This window comes from Opisthocomus hoazin, chromosome 1 (genome assembly GCF_030867145.1).
Source record: "Opisthocomus hoazin isolate bOpiHoa1 chromosome 1, bOpiHoa1.hap1, whole genome shotgun sequence".
Classification (NCBI taxonomy): domain Eukaryota; kingdom Metazoa; phylum Chordata; class Aves; order Opisthocomiformes; family Opisthocomidae; genus Opisthocomus; species Opisthocomus hoazin.
In genome coordinates this window covers 103,392,936-103,412,277 of record NC_134414.1, presented here as the reverse complement: position 1 = coordinate 103,412,277, position 19,342 = coordinate 103,392,936, and the positions used below count along the sequence as shown (strand labels likewise).

The following is a 19,342-nucleotide window of genomic DNA, read 5'->3' as shown; positions in this document are numbered from 1 at the left end:
GCTGTTGTACAACAGCAGCAATCGACATAGTTGCTGACACCGAAAGTTTTGCATCTTGAGTGATGCAACACTAGGAAGAATCATCTTTAAAAAAGCCATGACCCCTTTCAATTATTAATTTCTCCATACTGCCAAAAATGAGCCATCTTCTTCCCTACAGACCACAACAGAGCTTACAGGATCTCTCAACCAGAACCCTTACCAATTTAAAACCAAAATAAAACCCCAAATCCCAACCGCAAGCTGCACTTTTTTGACAGTTCAACTTTATCAAGTAAATATGGAGAGGCTGTTTTTTTTTTTTTTAGTTGAAGACATGCTCCACCACCTCTAAAAAACAGAAGGCAAAGAATCACTCAAAAAATAACTCAAGAGCTACAAATTTTAAACTTGTAGTCTATGTCCTCATTAGTCATTTAAAGAGCAGCATCTCATCTAAAGGAAAGGGATAATTTTTGTCAGCTTCTTATAAAAAAAGGCTTTATTTTGAACAAGTTTTCTCCATTTGGTTTTACAGTCTCAACATACATCATATTCATGGACAAGCAGCATTTTCACAGAATAAGAGCCAAATACAAAGAAGAGGAAGCCACTTGGGATTAACAGTTTCAACCTAATTGACTCAGACTTCAGAAAATACTGTATGCTGTCACTTATTTGAGGTAAAGGAATTTCATAAATTAAGATCCACTGTTTAACAGAAGAGCCATCGATGAAATATTTGTGAGAAGTAGGTACCTTTAGGAAGGAGCAGGGGGAAAAAATTTACTCTAAGACATGGTGAGCAACAATAGAAGGGGGAGGTACGAGTTCCACTTGGTTTGTATTGATAAACCAATACAGTTTGTACTACCACGTGTAAATGTTTAACCAAATCTGTGCAGTTTAAATTTAAAGTCTGATGAATTTTACTGGTAGTATCATCTTAAAAGGTAAGCCTAACGGGAGATACATCATGAGCTTAGTTTATATGCTAAATGCTATCACTAGATAATCATTATACGATCAGGTAATGATCAATGCATGAGTTTTTTCCTTCGAGTATCCAGTAAAATCCATTGATTTCAGTGCCCGTTATGACATATTCCAGTTACATGGTTAATTTTTGGGTAGCTATGCAATCAGACCATAAACCGATGCATTTGGTGGAATTCAAGAGTGCTTTCTTAAGAAAAATTGTGTTGCGGGGAGAGGCAGAAATCAACCTTCTGCTATCTGTTCATACAAAAATATACCTGCAGTTTAACAGGGTTTAGATAAACAGATGGAAGCTGTTACAGTGACACATTTATACTAGTTTAAAACTAACTTGTTTATAGAGCAAATCAGCCTGTGTCACTAATCTGTGAAAAAAGATCTTAAACCTTTTTAAAGAGTATACACATTATACTAGATACTGTTTTAAAAAACAGGAAGATAATCCTCACCTTTTGAGTTTGAGATTTAAATTAGCTCACTAATAATCCTGCATCTCACTGAAGAGGAAATGGAACTGGATTAATATACAGTAAACTGCAAGAACTAAACTATCAATGTTAAATTCCTAATGCCTAGCAAAAATACCACAGGTTTCAGGTCAGCCATTAATTGCCAGGCACTGCTCAATTTCTTCCAGTGAAAAGAAAGTATAATTTGATTTATGTACTTGCAACAAAACATAAGCAGTGAAGCCATCTTCACAGAGATACATTTCTTTAAAAAGGTTACTGGCAAAATACGTTCCACAATCTGTTTGGCCACACCATTCGGTGCAAACAAAATAAATTCAAAGGGAACTGGTGCAAGGATTTAGTTGTAAGAGGCAAAGCAAAGCAGATTCATTTAGAAAAGATCATTTTTTGGTATTATTTCGTTTGCCAACTCAAAATCCAGTGAGCAAAATGGTCTTATACTTATTTTGGAGGCAGAGAGAAGCTGGTTTGTTAATATGGCTATGTAATGCTTCCATATCTTATCTCTTTCCTTTTTTTAAATAATAATCAAGGAGCAGATTTATCATTCAGCAAGTTATCCGACTCAGAACTAATAAAGCACTAGTAGATTCGCTCCCTCATTGGAGAGCTACACTGTATTGCGTAGTTTCACGTACATAAAGTTGTATCTTGCAGAAATATGACCACTGGCCAAAATTTCTTACTACGTTACATGTTGAATAAAATTAGACATGAATGAAGTTAAACCGCAAGTCAGCCGTTGCACAAACTCTCTCAAGATGTTCCAGCAACATTTCAATCAGAGCTTTAACTCCTTGAGATACGCAAGCAATGATATATAGCTATTGTGCAATGCAATTAAACAGAAAGGTAAAATTTGTGAAGAAACTGCCATCTGTCCATTAGCTTTTATCGCACTTCACACTAGCAGAAAGCAAGTAAAGGTGGAAAAAAATTATTTTCCAGTAGCATCCAATCAGTTTCCTATGACCTTAAACGCTAACGAAATGCTTTTCATTAAATGACAGCTAAGAGAACATAGAGCAGGGGGAGGGGGGGGGATATAAAAAAAATCAGTCTGTTGAGAAATTTAGTCCTTGCATTCAGGACCTTGCATTTTCTTCAATAGGTTCTATGTATCATGTTGCACGGAGCATGAGTTTTTTTTAAAAAATCTCACCTGCCTATTATGAATCACTGCAATAAAAATACCACTTTTCAAACTGCACCAGCCAAAGACAAGGAATTTAGTCAAGAATCATAAAAAATTGAACTATGAACTCTGGCACAGCCAGGAGCAGCGACTCAACTACTCCAGAGTGCTTAGAAAATAGGCTTTAGATTTTACACCAAGAAATTGGATTTATTGTAAATGCCACAGTCACATTGATAGACAGAGCACAGACTTCTGGTAACAAACAAACATACATTTTTGTAACTAAGCGTTTCTACTTGGTAAATAAATGCATTTTGCACAGCCTTCCTTTTAAATGTGCCTAAACTAACCTAAATAAGCAGACAGCATAGCAGAAAAGGGAAACTTATGTGAGTAACTGTTTCTTAAGCAGTATATTATTTTTACTATGTATATAATATTTTATATTATATACACACACATTTTCATCAACAGTTCAAATTATACCCAAATAAAAAAAAAAAACAAAACCAAAACTGGCGCTCCTCCAATACATTTACCACCTTCCCTCAGGCATAGTTAATCCAGGTATTTGTCAAGATAGAGGAATGACAGTTAAAAAGACTCCCCCCACAAGAAACAAGTTACACAAAGAATACTGTATCACTACAAATTTTTTATTCAGAAGCCCATCTTTAAAAAAAATCTCATTATGAACTTGTTTGGTCAAACTACAACACTTTCTAGCAGACATACAGTAAAAATGGCATGGCTCAGAATCGACCAGATCTTTCACGATCTCTTGACCGCCTCCTATCACGTTCACGTCCTCCTCCTCCACCACCACCGCCTCCACGACCACGATCTCTGGATCTAGACCGACGTTCACGGGACCTCGACCTGGATCTATGCCTTCAAAGAAAGTTTGAACATTTTATTGTTCCATCAACATTTAGCAATTTACTTGCAGTACCACACAGCAGAACACTTAAGGATGTAAGTAATGAGGGAGAAGACAGACAATGTGCCATTGGCGGGACTGCCAAATCAGCTCTCAGGCTGCAAACCGTGTATTTACAAACTGAACAAGCTTAATACTGAGGAGTCAACACATACTGTTAAAAGACTCAACTGTTCATGGCCAGTCACCCATCACAATGGGTGTGCAAGACTTCAGGAAAGGCATGTATAGGAACCAAATGCGCTGTTACACGGCTGTTAATTAAAGCAGCAAGAGAAGGGGACACCTGCTTTTGCAGTTATGAATAGCTCTTAAAAGCACACAGCAAAAGCCGACACCCGTTTGTAAGTCCACTCCTATTAAATCAACTGCATTTATCAGCAATTACAACTCAGTTCTCTTTTTTGTTGGTTTTTTTTTCCCTTCCCTTCCCACGCCCAAAGCTATCAGCATTTGCAAATAATCTTCCCTGCCTCTGAGGCTGATGACTTAAAGTCAGGAAGAAAGCTAAAACCACCCAAGAATGTGCTAACACAGCTACTATGGATTTATAGCTTATACAGCACTTGTCAAGGAAAGGGTGGTTTGGAAGTTTATAAGCATTTTAGAGAAGTCAATTTTCTAAAATAGGTAAACAGTACAGTTTTAAATAGGTGCAGAAATTACAGCAGAACTAAAAAGCTCAGGGAAACGAATGCTACAAGTCTTAAGTTTGCAGAATATTGTTCCATAGTGAGATGGTTTGGGGTGGCAGTGTGTGGGGTGACAAATTTTGCTATGACAGAGGCACACACATTACTCTTACATACCACCGAGCCATCCAGAATTACTAAATTAACCTATTCTGTTTACCCTCCTTTTTTCTACTCAAAAAACTTCGATAGATTTCCTTCTGTGTAGAACTACTGTCAGGTCAGTCTAGTTTATACAATCTGCCTGTAAAACCCACTAACACAGGAACTGATTTTTTTTTTTTTTAAATATATCAAGCCTTATTGCCAACCTGTGACAGCTTTAGCTGCACAAAGAATTTAAATAGGGCCAATAAAGACAAAACTGAATGGAGGATTCAGCTATTTAATTTGTTTTACCACAGACTGAAACCGGGCTATAGGTAAAACAATCGTATTCCAAAGCCAAACACACAAGTCTGATCTTTCTTGCAATAAAAGGTGATACTGTTTAATTAGCCTTACAAAATCTAAGAGATCCAGATTCAGATTCATAAAAGTGACTAAAAGGCTAATACAAGAGCATATTTCATCTTTTTCATAAATCATTCAAACATCTTAAAAGCTTACATTTAAGTTTCAATTACTATTAATTGGGATAATTTAGGAAAGTGTTTAGGTACAAATACATGCACCTAAGCAACACAATCTACATTTTCCAATGCTAAAATTATCCTCACAAATTCTAAGACACTACCAATTAGAGACACTTATAGGAAAAACACGTTCGCAACCCCATGCTCCTTCTGTGACTGAAGGAAATCTACAAAATTGTGCTCTATATAAATGAAAGCTCAAAGTTTTATATGCTTGTCCTAAATAGCAGGGTCCTAAAAGCAAGCAGACTGAACCGAACTTGAAGGGAACCATCCACAATACAGGTATCACAGTAAAAGCAGTGGTATAAGCCTTTCTACAAGGTACTTAAATAAATAATTTAATAAAAATATATAATCAAATTTATTTATCACAATCTTTTTTTTCTGGCCATTAAACAAAATTACTACTCCTTTGCCCTATTGACAGCTCCTATCAAGAAGGGTCACATTGTGAGGCTAACGTTAATAAAAACTGAGCTCAATATAGTGATTGCTTGTTACTAACCCTAAGGAATGAATACAGGCTAGAAAAGTTAGCCATTAACTGCTAAAAACAAATAAGGTTGGGTATTGAATATAATATATAGATATGCCTGATTGTGCATAATGCTGAAAGTGGCCAATCTGATCCTGCCAAAACGCCCATTAGCCAAACAGCGTGCTCCTAACAGAGGCCATGAGCAAATATGTTTAGAAGACACTAAAACAGAGAACAGGCACAAAGCAATACTCCCAAATAATGTCCGCCTGTAACACTTTGCAGTTTGGAGATCTGAACCACAGGTATGCCCAATGCAATTGGTAACTGAGTGCATATTCTTCTCCCTGAAGCCTGCCTTCTCTTCAAGCCACATAAACCTTCAGCATCCACAGCACTGCAGAGCAAGAAGCATCATAACTCTTTTTTAAAAAAAAAAAAGAAAATAAAGACCTGTTCCTTTGTTCTAAACTGGCCACTTGCTAGCTTTACTTGATGCCCTTTCATTGGCACATGTCAGAACTGCATTAGAAAAAACAAGAGAGAACTTAAGTTTAAAGGTCTGCCTTCAGAATTTTTAGCAACTGATGCTTAGTTTAAAAGCAAACTTACTTTTTACGACGACGCCCATACAACTCGCGTCTTAACTCTCGAGAAATGGGCTTCAAATGCATAAAGTTGCAGAAACCTCCTCGTGTACACTCTCTGAAACAGAATGCAAGAGACACAGTTGAAGCTCCCAGTTCTACACTTTATCTGTTTGCCCTAAGCCCTAGTGGGCCTCCAGCCATCTAGAAGTTAATCACCTCTAACATTAAAACCAGTGAATTGCACGCATCATTTACTGACAATGTCTCACTCCTAGATCAAAATCTTAAAACAATGGCAAAAGTGAAGATGCTGACTGCAGGTCCTCAATATTAACATTACCCAAAGCGCTCTTCTTCCTACACCAAGCTACACCTAAAAGCCACACCCGAGCAACAACCCTGCCTGGGCAAGCATTTCAAAGATACTGTTCATAAGCAAACAAGAAGTCATTTTTTACCCCATTTCATACTGACGGCAACAGGCCTCTCTGAAGTCAGTCACAGGTGAAAGCTCAGCATGAATGGGCTGCCCATTAAACCAGCGATTGTTCAGGTCAATCACAGCCTTTTCTGCATCTTCTTCACGGCGAAACTGAAAGCAAAATTAACATTTTCTCATGTTATATAGACGCAACAGAAGCACATCAAAGACTCCTATCAAATCAGTTGTGTGATATCTAAGGCTTAGGGCTAGGAATCAAACTAGAAGTTACTTTAGAGTTCCTGGGACAGCCCATCAACTCAAGGGTAAAGGTGCTAGCTTGTCGTTAATCAGGACTCAGAACTAATCAGAACATTGATATTTTCTCTTTGTTATGTTCCATTTTGCCTTTCAAGTTTTGTGGCTTGTATTAAGACATGATAGAAGTCACTGTTAGTACAACTTCAAACAAAGAGAATGCTTAAGAGTACTTTCTAGAACACTAACGCTCCAGATGTAATGGATTTTTTGAAACATTTAAAGAGAAACCTGCATGAGATCTGAAGCTCTCATTCATTTAAACTAGAATTTACAAACATCTGATCCTGTTTTATGATGAATGTAAAACTTAAACTTGAAACTCCTTTTCACAGCTTTCCACTTTTCTTAAAAAAAAAAACCACTTCTATTTCTGATTATGACCTACGCAGCTGAGAATTTTAAGTGTGACAATACTTTCCAGTTAAGGGAATATACGGTAAAAATATTCAAACTCTCACACCTCCCCAACACTGTGTACACACAGTAAGCCTTCTGCAGGTAAAAACTCTGTACTCATTATTCAAGAGATAGCAATGAATTCTAAGAGCTAAACCTAAGTGCTCCAGTTTGCACCTTAAACCATCAAGCTACTGCCAAACACAACTTGGTTACAAGATGTTTTGTTTAAATGGGAAGTTAGGAAATAAATGCATCTGTTGAAAAGAAACACACCTGTTGTGAATAAACCTCTGCTCATAATGAAGTGCTTAAAAAGAATTGTGATGGGAAGACAGACCCCAAATTAATTCTGGCAAACTAGACAGTCCAGCAGTGGTGACTGTTTATAACAATGTAAAAAAAAGAGCGTTAATCTTTATGAAAGTGACACAGATTTTGACTATCAAGAAAGCTTCTCACTATCTCTTATAATTTCTTTCAGACTACAATCACGTTTTCACTCTTTCTATTTTATACTGTGAAGTTGGAAAGAAGCTTATACCCTGAAGAGCTACTCTCACAAAAATCTACAAGCATACAGCAGCTTTTAAAATTATGAATCAATAAATAGCACCCCTATTGATTACATAACCACATCTCTCTATCCTACCTTTACATATACATTTCCAACTAGATGATCTCCAAGGTTATCACAAACGTTCATCTCCTCAACTTCACCATACTTTTCTTCCATTTCTGTGAAGACCTCCTAAGCACAAAGCAACCAATTAAAAGTTTGCAGCACATTAGTTACAAGTACAGAAGCACTGCATTTAGCTGTTAGTAAGTACAAAGAGAGTCCTTCCTTAAAAAAGGCAAAACAACCCCCCCTTTTTCTTTTTTTTTTCTGATTTTAAAATTAGTACTTGCTTGGCCCGTACTGTGTCCATCTGCAAGTACAGCACTAACAGGATACAGTAAAAAGCTATGGAAAACAATACGCATACAGTATTTACAGAACACATAAGATATACTGAAAACCCTACACATAAGTCTCGATGCTATAGTTTTACTTAATTTGCTTCTATATAAACAATTTTGTTTCAAATTTACAAGAAAGAAGAGGATTATGGAATCAAAATGCTACATCATTTAAGTTGCTGATTTTTAAACAAAGTCTATTATAAACAGTAAAGTTAAAGCCAAGCTAACCACAGGTTATACCAGAAAATATTTAGCACTGAAAGTTGTAAGTTTTATACGAACACATGAGGAAACGAGCATTTTTCTCTGAATCCATCTAACTGTGCTATACACTGCATGCACGCAACTCATTTGTGTCAGCAAATCCACTAACACTTTAATGCCTTTTTACATCTTTCACATACCTCAAAGAATTCATCATAATGTTCCTGCATCTCAACATCGCTCACAGCACCTGTAAAAATCAAGAGTCATATCGATTAGAGACTATAAATAAGGAAGAGGAAATTTTGATCATACTACAAAACAAACTAGAGAGGCCGTCTGGAGCATAAAAGACACAATATAGCATAGAGCTAACTAATAGGAATATTAAAAATAAATATGTATGAAAAGCTTGCAGTCCCCAAAGTATATGTCAAAACATTACATTGACATGATCAAATCAAACCAAGTTTTAATCAGAGCCAAACTTGTATGCCACAAATTTAAAGGAAGGGGAAAGGAATTACTTTGAAGTATCACTTAAATTTAACATACAGTCCCACCCTCTATCTACCAACAATTTTACCTAAACAGAAGGCAAGTGCTTTGTTACATTTGCATGTTTTAAAGCATGATTACAATTTAGTGTTCCTGTTCCTACAGGCAGATTTCATTTTAACACGTCCACCTCTCCAGCACATACACTAGAATTTGAGAGTTCATAATGTAACACAGCCAGAATCCTTCTAAAAATTTGCTCAAAATAGTTACTGGAATGACACACTTTTCTCAGTGCCCTCAAAGAAGAGTACCATAACATTTTGCAAAAGAGAAGAATTGTCTAGTTTAATTTTGAGTATCACTTCATTTTTCTGTAGTCCTGCAGAACATCTTTTAGTGCAAGACAAGCCAGCCATATATTGAGGTTAGATTCTCTTCATGCTCCAAGCTGGACTTTACAAATGAGCGCTGCTTGCCTACTGCTATAACGAACAACGTAAGTTTGGCTGATGTTTCAAAGAATATAAAAATATTTTTCATTTATTTCTTCCAGTCTACAGCATTTTAAACTACATTAAGCTGTATACATTAAAGCCTAAGGTATTAGCTCTTCAGCAGTTAAGTGGTTTCTTAAGATCAAGCAGAGTAGTTTTTAAATGAACCCTGCATTTTATGCTAGAAAAATATTCCAACCTTTAAATTACAAACACTACTGTTTCAATTCATGAGCGTGAAAGACAAGAAACTGAGCCACCAAGCTGAGTTTATTTACTTCAGACTGCTATGAAAAAAAGAAAAACTTTAGGCTCGGTCATTTTTGGCTAATATTACCATTTGGACAAACTTCACATTTTTCTTCAAAGGCTCTAATATTAACCAGACACACTCTCTGGATGATTAATTTTCTTTCACCCAGCTCACCTCCTGAAGAGGGCTAAGCGGCATTTCTCATACAGTTTAGGCTAACAACGCTTCTGCATTTGAAACATGTTTGCTTTTAAGAACTTTCTTCTTCCCCACGGTTATATGGCAAATTAAGGAATATCAAACAGTAAACCAGTATTTCTAGACAGTTTCAATACTTAACTATATCCCCAAGGTTGCCAACAGCACTGGTAACAGCTTACTAATGCTTACGGATTTTTTTTTATTTTATTTTAAAAGATATCAGACAGGAGCTCTGTGAGACACTCTGGGAATAACTACTTTTTACCAGATGGACAAGTACTAAAAACTCATAAGGAGATTTGATTGTCAAATTGGAAGATCATAAACAACAGCTAGTTAATGATTATTTGAATGTCCTTCTAAAGTGGGAAGCATACATATGGATAGGCTTTACAAACGTTCATATTCCAGGGCTACCGGTATCTGAACCTTGAGAAGCCCAATTAATAATCAAAATACTCAGGAAAACTATTGCTGTTCAAAACTAAGGTTAATCCTCTACGACGGCAATAGAAAGGAAGACAGTTAAGCAACAACAACAAAAGCATTAAATAGCTACCCAAGTCATCCATTTAAAATACATGCAGTACTTAAGTAGGGACAAGTATCGAAAAACCAGGGAGCCAGGAATTTCAGCAAACTTACTGATAACAGAGCTCCAGCTCTACCACAGAAGGTACAGTTAAGCTCTGTTAAGTAGCTACCAGCTTCTCAAGACAAACTAGTTGGATACCAGCACTTTGAACGCTAGAGAATCTGTTTAAGGCTCTTGCAGCTGTACAATCTAAACAGACCAAACTGCTGTAACTCTGTACAAATTAGTTACCAGCGCGCTGAGAATGTAGGGACAGAGTGGAAACACTCAACTGTATGTTTTTTTTGTTTACCAAAACATCATTAACTACTACGCATCTGCAACAAGAAAGCCTACAAACCAATAGAACTGTTTTAAGCATCTAGACAAACTTTCATAGCTCATTACGTATCTAGCTGGATTGCGTGACTCAAAGTACTTAATTGGGTCATTATTACTTTTAGAAGCAAAATAGACAGTGTTGACTTTTAAGTCAGTGGCTAATTTCACAAAGCACGTCTAATCAAATGCTGGTAACTAATCTGAACTAGTCTATAATCCAACAGTCAAAAAAAGGAACAGCCAAACAAAGCTTTATTACCACACAGTCAATGTTCACTTCAACAAGAAATATTAGTTAGAAAATAACACCGTCCTTTTTGGTCCTAAAACTTTTTTTTTTTTTTAAAATTCTTATTCTAATATTGATGATTGAATCGCAATGATATATCAGTTATCACCGATCAACAACCCTGGTCATTTAACTTCTGCCAGTCTCATAGTAAGTATGTTTTCTTATGCCCATTCCTACCTCATGAGTCATTAAATTAGTTTATGACCATACCCAAATGCCTTCTCTTCCTCAAAAGTACTTTTAAAGATATATTTTCCTAGGTAAATATGCAACTTGGTTTCGGAATTTGAATTTTCAAAGCATGGAAGGAATTTTAAGCATGCACCTATCCAAAAAGGACAGCTGCCAGAAGGGAAGCGTTTGTCAGTCAAAGTGCATTCTTCCAAAGTAGACTCTAAACGGCAGCTGCATTAACCTAGGACAAATTTCTGCATGCAGTCTGAAAAGTTTAAAATTCAAGTTCTCTTAACATTTACAGAGCAGGAAATTTGTTCTGGATGAAGTCAACGTGTCATTGTCCTGCTCTTTCAGACAGCAGAACCTAACGGACAGCACAAAGCATACAGAAAAGCATTCCTAGGATGCAGGCAACTGGCAGGAAGAGAGGCGGAGGGACGAAAGCAGTGCAACCAAGACTGCTTTCCAGGGGAAGTACAATTTCAACCCTTTTTGATTTAATAGATGGTAGTCAGATTCCCCTCATAGTTTTGGGAGTAGGCAGGAAGGCGAGTGGGACAAAAAAAGGTTTGTGGGGATTTTTTTTGTGTGTGCGTTTGTTTTGGACACATTTAATGGAACGTGGTCAGTTTGATCTTTTAAACTAAAATGGCAGACCAGCTTAAGTCGACACTGAGCTCTGACAGTCAAGCCCAGGGAACCAGTGAAGGAACTTGTATGAACTTACAGCGCAAACCGTCAGCAGACTGGGAAGAGTTTTGAGGGTTACGGTAAATGTTCAAGAGGGCAATGGTCTGAAATACAAAACGCAACAACTTTATATTATGGAAAATAATTTTAACAAGAAACTGGTTTCCTTTAGGGTCGCTTTAGCCGAGTCTGTGCTGAAAGAGAGGTGGTTATTCTCTCCCAAGAAGGAGAACTTTCACTTAGCTGGTGACCTTCCTGAATCAACCTAACACTGCAAAGTAATAGAGATCTCATGATACTCCATTATTGCATTTTTTTTAAAATCTTATTCACCAATATTACTGTAGAGGGGTTTTGCATGATTTCAGGCAGATATGTAATAGATGGCATCCAAACACAGGATTCAAGTTAGGAGCATAATAATTTGTTTGAATTTGGTTTTACTGAATAATGGCTTCTTTATAGCAAAACCCCAGGAAGGGAACTAATACAATAATTACAGAATAACATGAAATCTCCATTTTCCTAAAAAAAGTTAAGACAAAAGAAAACCCACAGTTTTGGGAAACTTACCGTACATCATATATATACACCTATTATTTTTTTTGTTAAATCAAGAATTTGAGAAATGTCTGCAGTTTAACCCTTTAAGAAGAATGCAGTGTTACTAAGCAATCAAGTTTCACTCTGCAGTGCAAAACAGAAGCTGCATCAAGTCCAATTTATGCAGTCGGTTCTGCACTCTGAATTGCACACATTTGACAAGTTCTTGATCTATGCGCAAGAAGAGTTCCGTCACTTGTCCTGTTTGCAACAGCTTTATGTCAGCAGCTCAGAAGCCAACATTATTTTCTCATAATTAGGAGTGGGCTCTTTAACACCATTCTTTAAAAAAATTTCTCCAACTGTGGGACTTACAGTGTGAGCCGTCAGCCGTCTGTGCACTGTTTTGGGGGTTACGATAGATGTTTTGAATCAAGATGGTCTGCGGGGAAAAAAAATAAAAAGGGGAATTCTACTGGCTGCTGTGCATATAATAGACAATTGCAAAGAGACAACTTGTTTGCAAACAGCTAAAAGTAATATTTTATTCTTAAGACTTCTTTTTGTATTTGCAGAGTATCTTCCGAAATTGCATCCAGACCATCATATTATGAAAACAGTTTTAATTAACCACCAAGAAAGAGCTGCATTTGTTTCAACAGCTATCCTCAATATGGGAGTTGTGAGGCACGGTAACCTAACTGTCAAACTACATGATATGAGGGAGACGCCTAGCTTTCGAGACCAGATTCATTACTGTAAGTCCAGGTGGAGGAAAAAAAAAAGTGTTATGTGCACAGCATGTAATACGTAATGCCACAGAGCCTAAAATGTTACACCAGACAGTACGGTTTTTAGGCAAGAGCTGCATGTCATTTTGTGCATCAGGAATTTCTTGGTGGAATTTCTGTTTAAATAATATAATAGCATCATAGGTTCACATGTTTCCGATCCTTCAAATAAGGACAATATCCTTTTAGCCCTTCTGCTTTTTACTTGAAGAATTAGCCCAGGCAGACTTGAAACCTTACATTTGTACCGTTCTTCTTAAAATCAAGTTGTCTGAAAAAACAAACCATGTTTAAGTTAGTAAACTAATATTACAAAAAAATTCCAAACGTCCATATCACTGTAAGCAGCTCAAAAATTGAAATTTGATTACTTTAAAATACAAGCTCAAAGTTAGTATGAATCACAATCCCCAAATAATTTTAGCTTATGCATTATTACTAGTCACAGTAAGAATTCAGAGCTTAAAGAAGTCACAGCACCAGCTATGTCATACCTACATATGCTGCCCACTTAACATGTAAACAAAAAAAATCTGTAACATCACATTTAAGTCACACACTTGTTTTATAATGGGTCTGATCATACCAACCAAAGCTTTGTGCTTCTGTGGCCCAGGCTTATAATAACTATCTTTTAGCCTACAACTGGAGAGAGCCAGAAACATGCATACGGTTACTGTGTTTCTGCTGATTGCTGGTAATTTGATCACCCTGGATTGCACGACCTTTCCTACCACAGCTCTTCCATGAAGTAGCTGCACCAGCAACAGCAGCACAAGATAAAAATATTGTGCCAGTAACTTCCTGTTAGGAACATATCTTTTCTTTTATTTTCTATCACAGCTGATTATCAATTTGCATACAGATATCTAATGAACCCTACACAGCTGCCAGGCATGTTTGTTACAATACGGCACGACGGCCAGATGCAATTTTGCAGCAGTCCCCAACATCTCTGGATGAATCTGACATGCCCCGCTGACCCACTTCAGCTGGCATCGCTAACTGCAGTTCCTAAAACCAAGCTAAAGACTGCGTTCACAGGGGAAACCGTTGCTGCACACAAAGTCTTTTTGTAGAAGACTATATAGTTTGTTTTTTTAGGGTTTGGCTTTTTGTTGTTGTTGTTATTTTTTTTTAAACTACTGTGGAAGTTGTCCAATGTAGAAATAATTTCTAGCAGCCAATGACCTATATTCAGGTCTCTAAATAACCAATCACATTTCAGCACACTTTCCATGTAGGTCAGTAACATGAAGTAGCTCTAAAAATGGACAATATTCTTTTTGAAATACAGTTACACTAAAAATTATTAAATTCCAAAAAGTGGAAAACTGTTTTTGTAGATGAAGCACCAGCAGTGGTCCCCATTGGTCAGTAACCTAGACAGCCCCCCTAGAACTACCCTGCCCTCTCACACACTCACAAAGTCTAACTTCGCGTGCACCGTCGCTCTGAACTCCAAGTCCGTGGATAGGACCTGCCTCCCTAACTCTCCCCAAGCCAGCACCAGTCCACCATTCTCATCAATCCTGCTCAAAGTCAGCTAAAATGAGCTTGCAGAGGACTCCGCTGCTACATAAACTTTACCTTTGTAGGTAAAACTGCTGATAATGAAACAACATCCAGAGGGACTACTTATCATATACAACGCTCCCAAAGAAACCCATTTACCTGTATACCTTGACAATCAGCAGTGATAGAAAAAGGCAAAGCATACAGTTCTCCAGGAATGTCGCTTTTGAAAACTGTAGAGTTCATAATACTCATAAAAATCCTATCACCCACTGCACTTTTTAAATTTTTTTTTGGCAGACATGCAGCACACATCATGTCTCCAACAATATTCACAAAGCCAGAGATTAAAATAAACTGTCAAGCCAACTGATGTATACACCCTCAACAGCCAGGCAAGTTGCTTTCAAGAAACAATTCTTTCACATTTGAAGCAAGCATGTAAGTTACTCTTGAAACTTAAGAGCCTGGGTCAGAGAGCAAATATAATGACAGAAGAGTCACTTTTATTTATTAATTAGTTTTCTTCTATTATATGCGCAAAGGACTTTGGTTCACACCCTTGGGATAGGTGGAACGTGCTGCCATTTTTTGTGATTAAAAGAATCTGGGATGGTTTAAGTGCCTAAACACCACTGAGAAGGCACACTCACCTGAAAGTTAGCACTGGTTGGTCTCTACTACAGGCAAGCTTACAACAGCATCGCTTCCTGCAGCCATTAAGGGTGACAGGAGATAATTAGAAATGCTGGGAGAAGTAAATGGAATACCCCCAAACAGCAAAAACCCATATAAACTGGGGCCAAAAGTGAACTAGTTAATCTGGAGCTTGGTAATTATTCCCTTGTATCTGAGAATCTACGTTTTAAAGAAGCAAGAACATACTTCCACAAGAAAGAGAAAACAAAAGGAAAACAAACCTGGCTAAATGTTGGTTTGTTGTGCAACCGAGAACATCTGTCTCCATGACGACAAGCTCCGATTTTGAAGTAAAATGAACAGTTGACTCTGTAAGTAAAAAAAAACACCAAGGTAGTTACGTATTGGAATAGAAACATATTAATATGCAATTCCTATAAAACATATGCCCTGAATGCCTTTATCTTGATGTGGAGAACTTACATCGAAGAAAAAGACACCAAAACAGCAAAGGAAAGCATTAAAACAAACCTGCTTGCATTCATTCCTCTTTACCCCTAATTACAGGGAGTCACCTAATTGATTTCAGCCACTACTCAAACCCATTCAAGACACCACCACGGACAGAAGTGGTCACTACTGTTTTACCCTTCTGGATCTCCATTCTTGCCTTTATATCGGTTTCACTGGGCCATGGGATGGGTAATAGTGTGAAAAACAGTCTGAAAAGTTACACTATGAGCTAGCTACGTGGCTGTGTCTCTGTTCATGCAACCCCCTAGTCTAGGCACTATAACCTGCTTTACAGCTGATACAGTTACACCTACCTAAGATTTTATAGACCACCTATTTAAAGTTGTACTCTAAGGTTAACTCAGACTGCTGCCAACACAGTATTTGAAATAGTTCCGATAAGAGAAAACACATGTTACAGAGAGCATACACATAAGCAACATAAATTCATTTAATTAAGCCATTTCTGTGAATGTAGTTAGTCATTTCAAAAGTACGTATTTAATATTTTTTTTGAACCACAAGCTTTTATTGAATTAATTATCATCTCACGACCCCTTCAAAACTACCCTGGTTTAGGAATGCCAGTAACACTCTCACACATTAAGTGTAATTCACATGGAATGATGAATGAAAGCCACACGGAGTTTAGTTACCTTACTGGTAAAACTGAATGCAATTCTGAAGGGCAAGAAAACTGTTACGGGCTACATATGCGTAACTGAAATATAAGAATTCTCCTGGAAGAAAGATTATTATTCCCAGCTCGTAGCTAACACCAATTCTTTCCACAGTCCTGTGTAACCAACATCAGCTCACGGAAGGGAGAAATAGTAAAGTACTCAAGCGTACCTGATGTGCAGCAAAACATTCTACTATAAAATTGTAACATGCTTACCCTTCATTTCGTTTCTGAAAATATACACTTAGCATTACAATATACTTACTGTCTTTTCTGAGCTCTACCCTGTAACAGAAAAAATAATCTAACTATAAAATTTCCAATAGCGCCTCCAACTTCAACACCTTCTGGAGAGTTCTGCTTGCTTTTTCGATAGCAAATAAGACCAGGACAGGAATTTCACGCCTGCCATACGGGCGCATACCAACACCGTTACGCTGCAGCGCCTTATACCAGAAAGGATGCTGCAGCGACAGAGCTCGAGCGCGGCTGCCGGTACAGCTTTTCTGACAGACGAGCGCATCGGAACCGGCACGCCACGCTACAAAGCGGGAGGAAAACAGCGGCCTGGCGGCCAGAGGCCGAAGAGAGTAATTTAGTCCAGCAGCACATCGACGCCCCCTTTCATTTTTACGAGTGGAAAAAAAAACAAAACACACGCTGGTTTGGTCAAGCAGACGGTGACCAAATTTTCGTTAGGAGGGTTTTCTATGGGCGCTTCCGACAACCAGGGCAACTAGAGCCGCTCCCGACGCGTGGAAGGCTGCAGGCAGAAGCCTGAGGATCAGGATGCAGCAGTCGGGGGAATCCTCCGCACCCTGGGGAGGGGGGAGAAATACAGCGGTCGCCATCCCCGCAGCGGAGCGGAAGCTCTCGGGCCGCTGCGAGAGGCGCCGGGGCCCCGAACAAAAGGGGGAGAGGCGGCCCTCGCCGGCGGGAAGCTCCGCACCCGGCGGCCCCGGCCGCTCCCGCCCGCCGCCGGGGGGAGGGGAGGGAGCAGCGTGGCGGGGGGGGGGGGGGGGGGGGGGGCAGGGCGCCACGAGGCGCGGGCAGGCCGACATGGCGGCCGGGGAGGAGGAGGAGGAGGAGGAAGTCCCCGGGGAGAGCAGACCCAGCCCGGCCCGGGAGAGGAGAGGGAAGCGCATGGGCGGGGCCGGTGGCGCGGGCACGCGCAGGCCCCCACGAGGCGAGCGGCGCGCGCGCCCGCGCCCCCCCCCTTTCTCCCTCCCTCCCTCCCCGTCCCTGGCGGCGCGCGCACGCGCGCTCCGGCGAAGGGGGGAGGGGAGGAGGGCAGCGCCGCGCCGCGGCCCTGGCGGGAGCGCGCCCGCCTCGCTTCCTCTCCCCTCCGCGGCCGCGCGCCGCCACGTTCCAGAGCGGGGGAGGGGAGAGGGGGAGGGGGCGCCGGTCCCGGGGGTGCCGCGGGCTCGAGGCGGGCGTGGAAGAAAGGGGCCGGGCCGCCCCGCGGGGGAGGGAGGGCCGACCGCCGCGATCGGTACGGGCCTGCCCCGCGGAACCCGCCACCAGGCTCCGGCCTCCCTCGAGCTCCCCACCGGGGCGTCGAAGCCGCGGGAGCGGCGCGGGAAGGGTCAGGGATGGGCCACTCACTTGTCCTTCTCTGTTCCGAAGATGGAGGCCAGATACTCCGCCATCTCCCACCGCCCGCCCGCCCGCCGGACAGCCCGGCGCCGACCGCGCGCGTCACAGCCGCCGCGCCGGAAACACTTCTACCGCGCCTTGGGGAGGCGGGGGGGGGGGAACACGGCCCCGTGCGCATGCGCCTGGCGCCGCCAGCCCCTCATTGGGGGAGCGGCGTGGGCGGGTAGGGTGCGCGGGTCCTCTTGGCGCCACGCGGGGCTGATACCGCGCATGCGCAGGGGTGGCGGCGCGGGCCCGGCCGCGGCCAGGCGCTCCCAACCCGCTCCCTCTCCCCTCACCTTCCCGGGCCGGTGTCTGGCGGCCGCCGGGACCCGGGCCGTGCCTCGCCGGATCAGGGGGAACAGCGGTGCTCCTCACCGCAGGAGCCCGGCAGGCCGTGCTGTGGGGAGGGCGGCGGCTGCGCACCGCCTAGCGGGCGGCCTGCGGCGGGTGGAGGCCGCCCGGTGGGAGCACAGAGGCCTGCGGGAACGCCGCTCGGTGCCCACGGAGGGCAGCGTGCCGCCCGTCGGGAGTGTAGCGCCAGTCGGTTGCGCTCTCCCCGTGGCTCAGCATCGAGGTGTGAGCCCGGGTCTCCCAGTTACGTTCTCCTCCCGTTCCGCAGCGTGGCGGGGTCGTCTCTTTGAGTGTTGTACTCAAACCTCTGAAGTGATATTGGTGCTGCCAGACAGTGCTCAGAGCAGAAGAAAGACCAGTTGGCCAGTGGCTCAAAAATGAGAACTCTTTTCAGGGTGCCCAGCAACAGGACAAGGGGCAATTGGCACAAACTGAAGCACAGGAAGTTCCGTCTGAGCATGAGGAAGAACTTCTTCCCTCTGAGGGTGATGGAGCCGTGGAACAGGCTGCCCAGGGAGGTTGTGGAGTCTCCTTCTCTGGAGATGTTCAGGACTCGCCTGGAGAAGGTCCTGTGCAGCCTGCTGTGGGTGACCCTGCTTCGGCAGGAGGGTTGGACTAGGTGACCCACAGAGGTCCCTTCCAACCCCGACCATTCTGTGATTCTATGAGAAGCCTCTGATGGATGTTAAAACACATGGCTAAAGGGTGTGACAAGTCAAAAGATGGCGGTCTGAAAAATGAAGGCAGGCAGGCAGAAAGGGCTTGCTGGGACCCAGCACAGAAAGAAGTGTGCGTGACCGCAGAGAAGATAAGGATGCTGCTTAGAAGCTAAAGGGTCTTCCTACAATTAGCCATCAGTACGAAGGACGCTGACAAGAAATCTGAATTAGGCCTTTGTTAGCCTGAATTCA

General features: G+C 41.2%; 1 protein-coding gene across 4 annotated transcripts; it reads right to left on the bottom strand.

Annotated features, from left to right (window-relative positions):
- Window positions 1-463: 463 nt before the first annotated feature.
- Window positions 464-18,152, bottom strand: U2AF1 (U2 small nuclear RNA auxiliary factor 1). Of its 4 annotated transcripts, none has more exons than XM_075431284.1 (8): window positions 18,048-18,152; window positions 15,529-15,616; window positions 12,678-12,744; window positions 8,436-8,485; window positions 7,718-7,816; window positions 6,386-6,519; window positions 5,950-6,042; window positions 464-3,480 (listed from the first exon to the last, which is right to left on the bottom strand). In XM_075431284.1, exons 1-8 carry the CDS (start codon window positions 18,089-18,091, stop codon window positions 3,342-3,344), a joined length of 714 nt encoding a protein of 237 aa, XP_075287399.1. In that variant the 5' UTR covers window positions 18,092-18,152; the 3' UTR covers window positions 464-3,341. The 4 variants fall into 4 exon arrangements, with proteins under 4 accessions (XP_075287399.1, XP_075287389.1, XP_075287406.1 ...); XM_075431274.1 differs by lacking the exon at window positions 12,678-12,744 and adding an exon at window positions 11,797-11,863; XM_075431291.1 differs by lacking the exons at window positions 12,678-12,744; window positions 18,048-18,152 and adding exons at window positions 11,797-11,863; window positions 16,708-16,832.
- Between the last annotated feature and the right edge of the window lie 1,190 nt (window positions 18,153-19,342).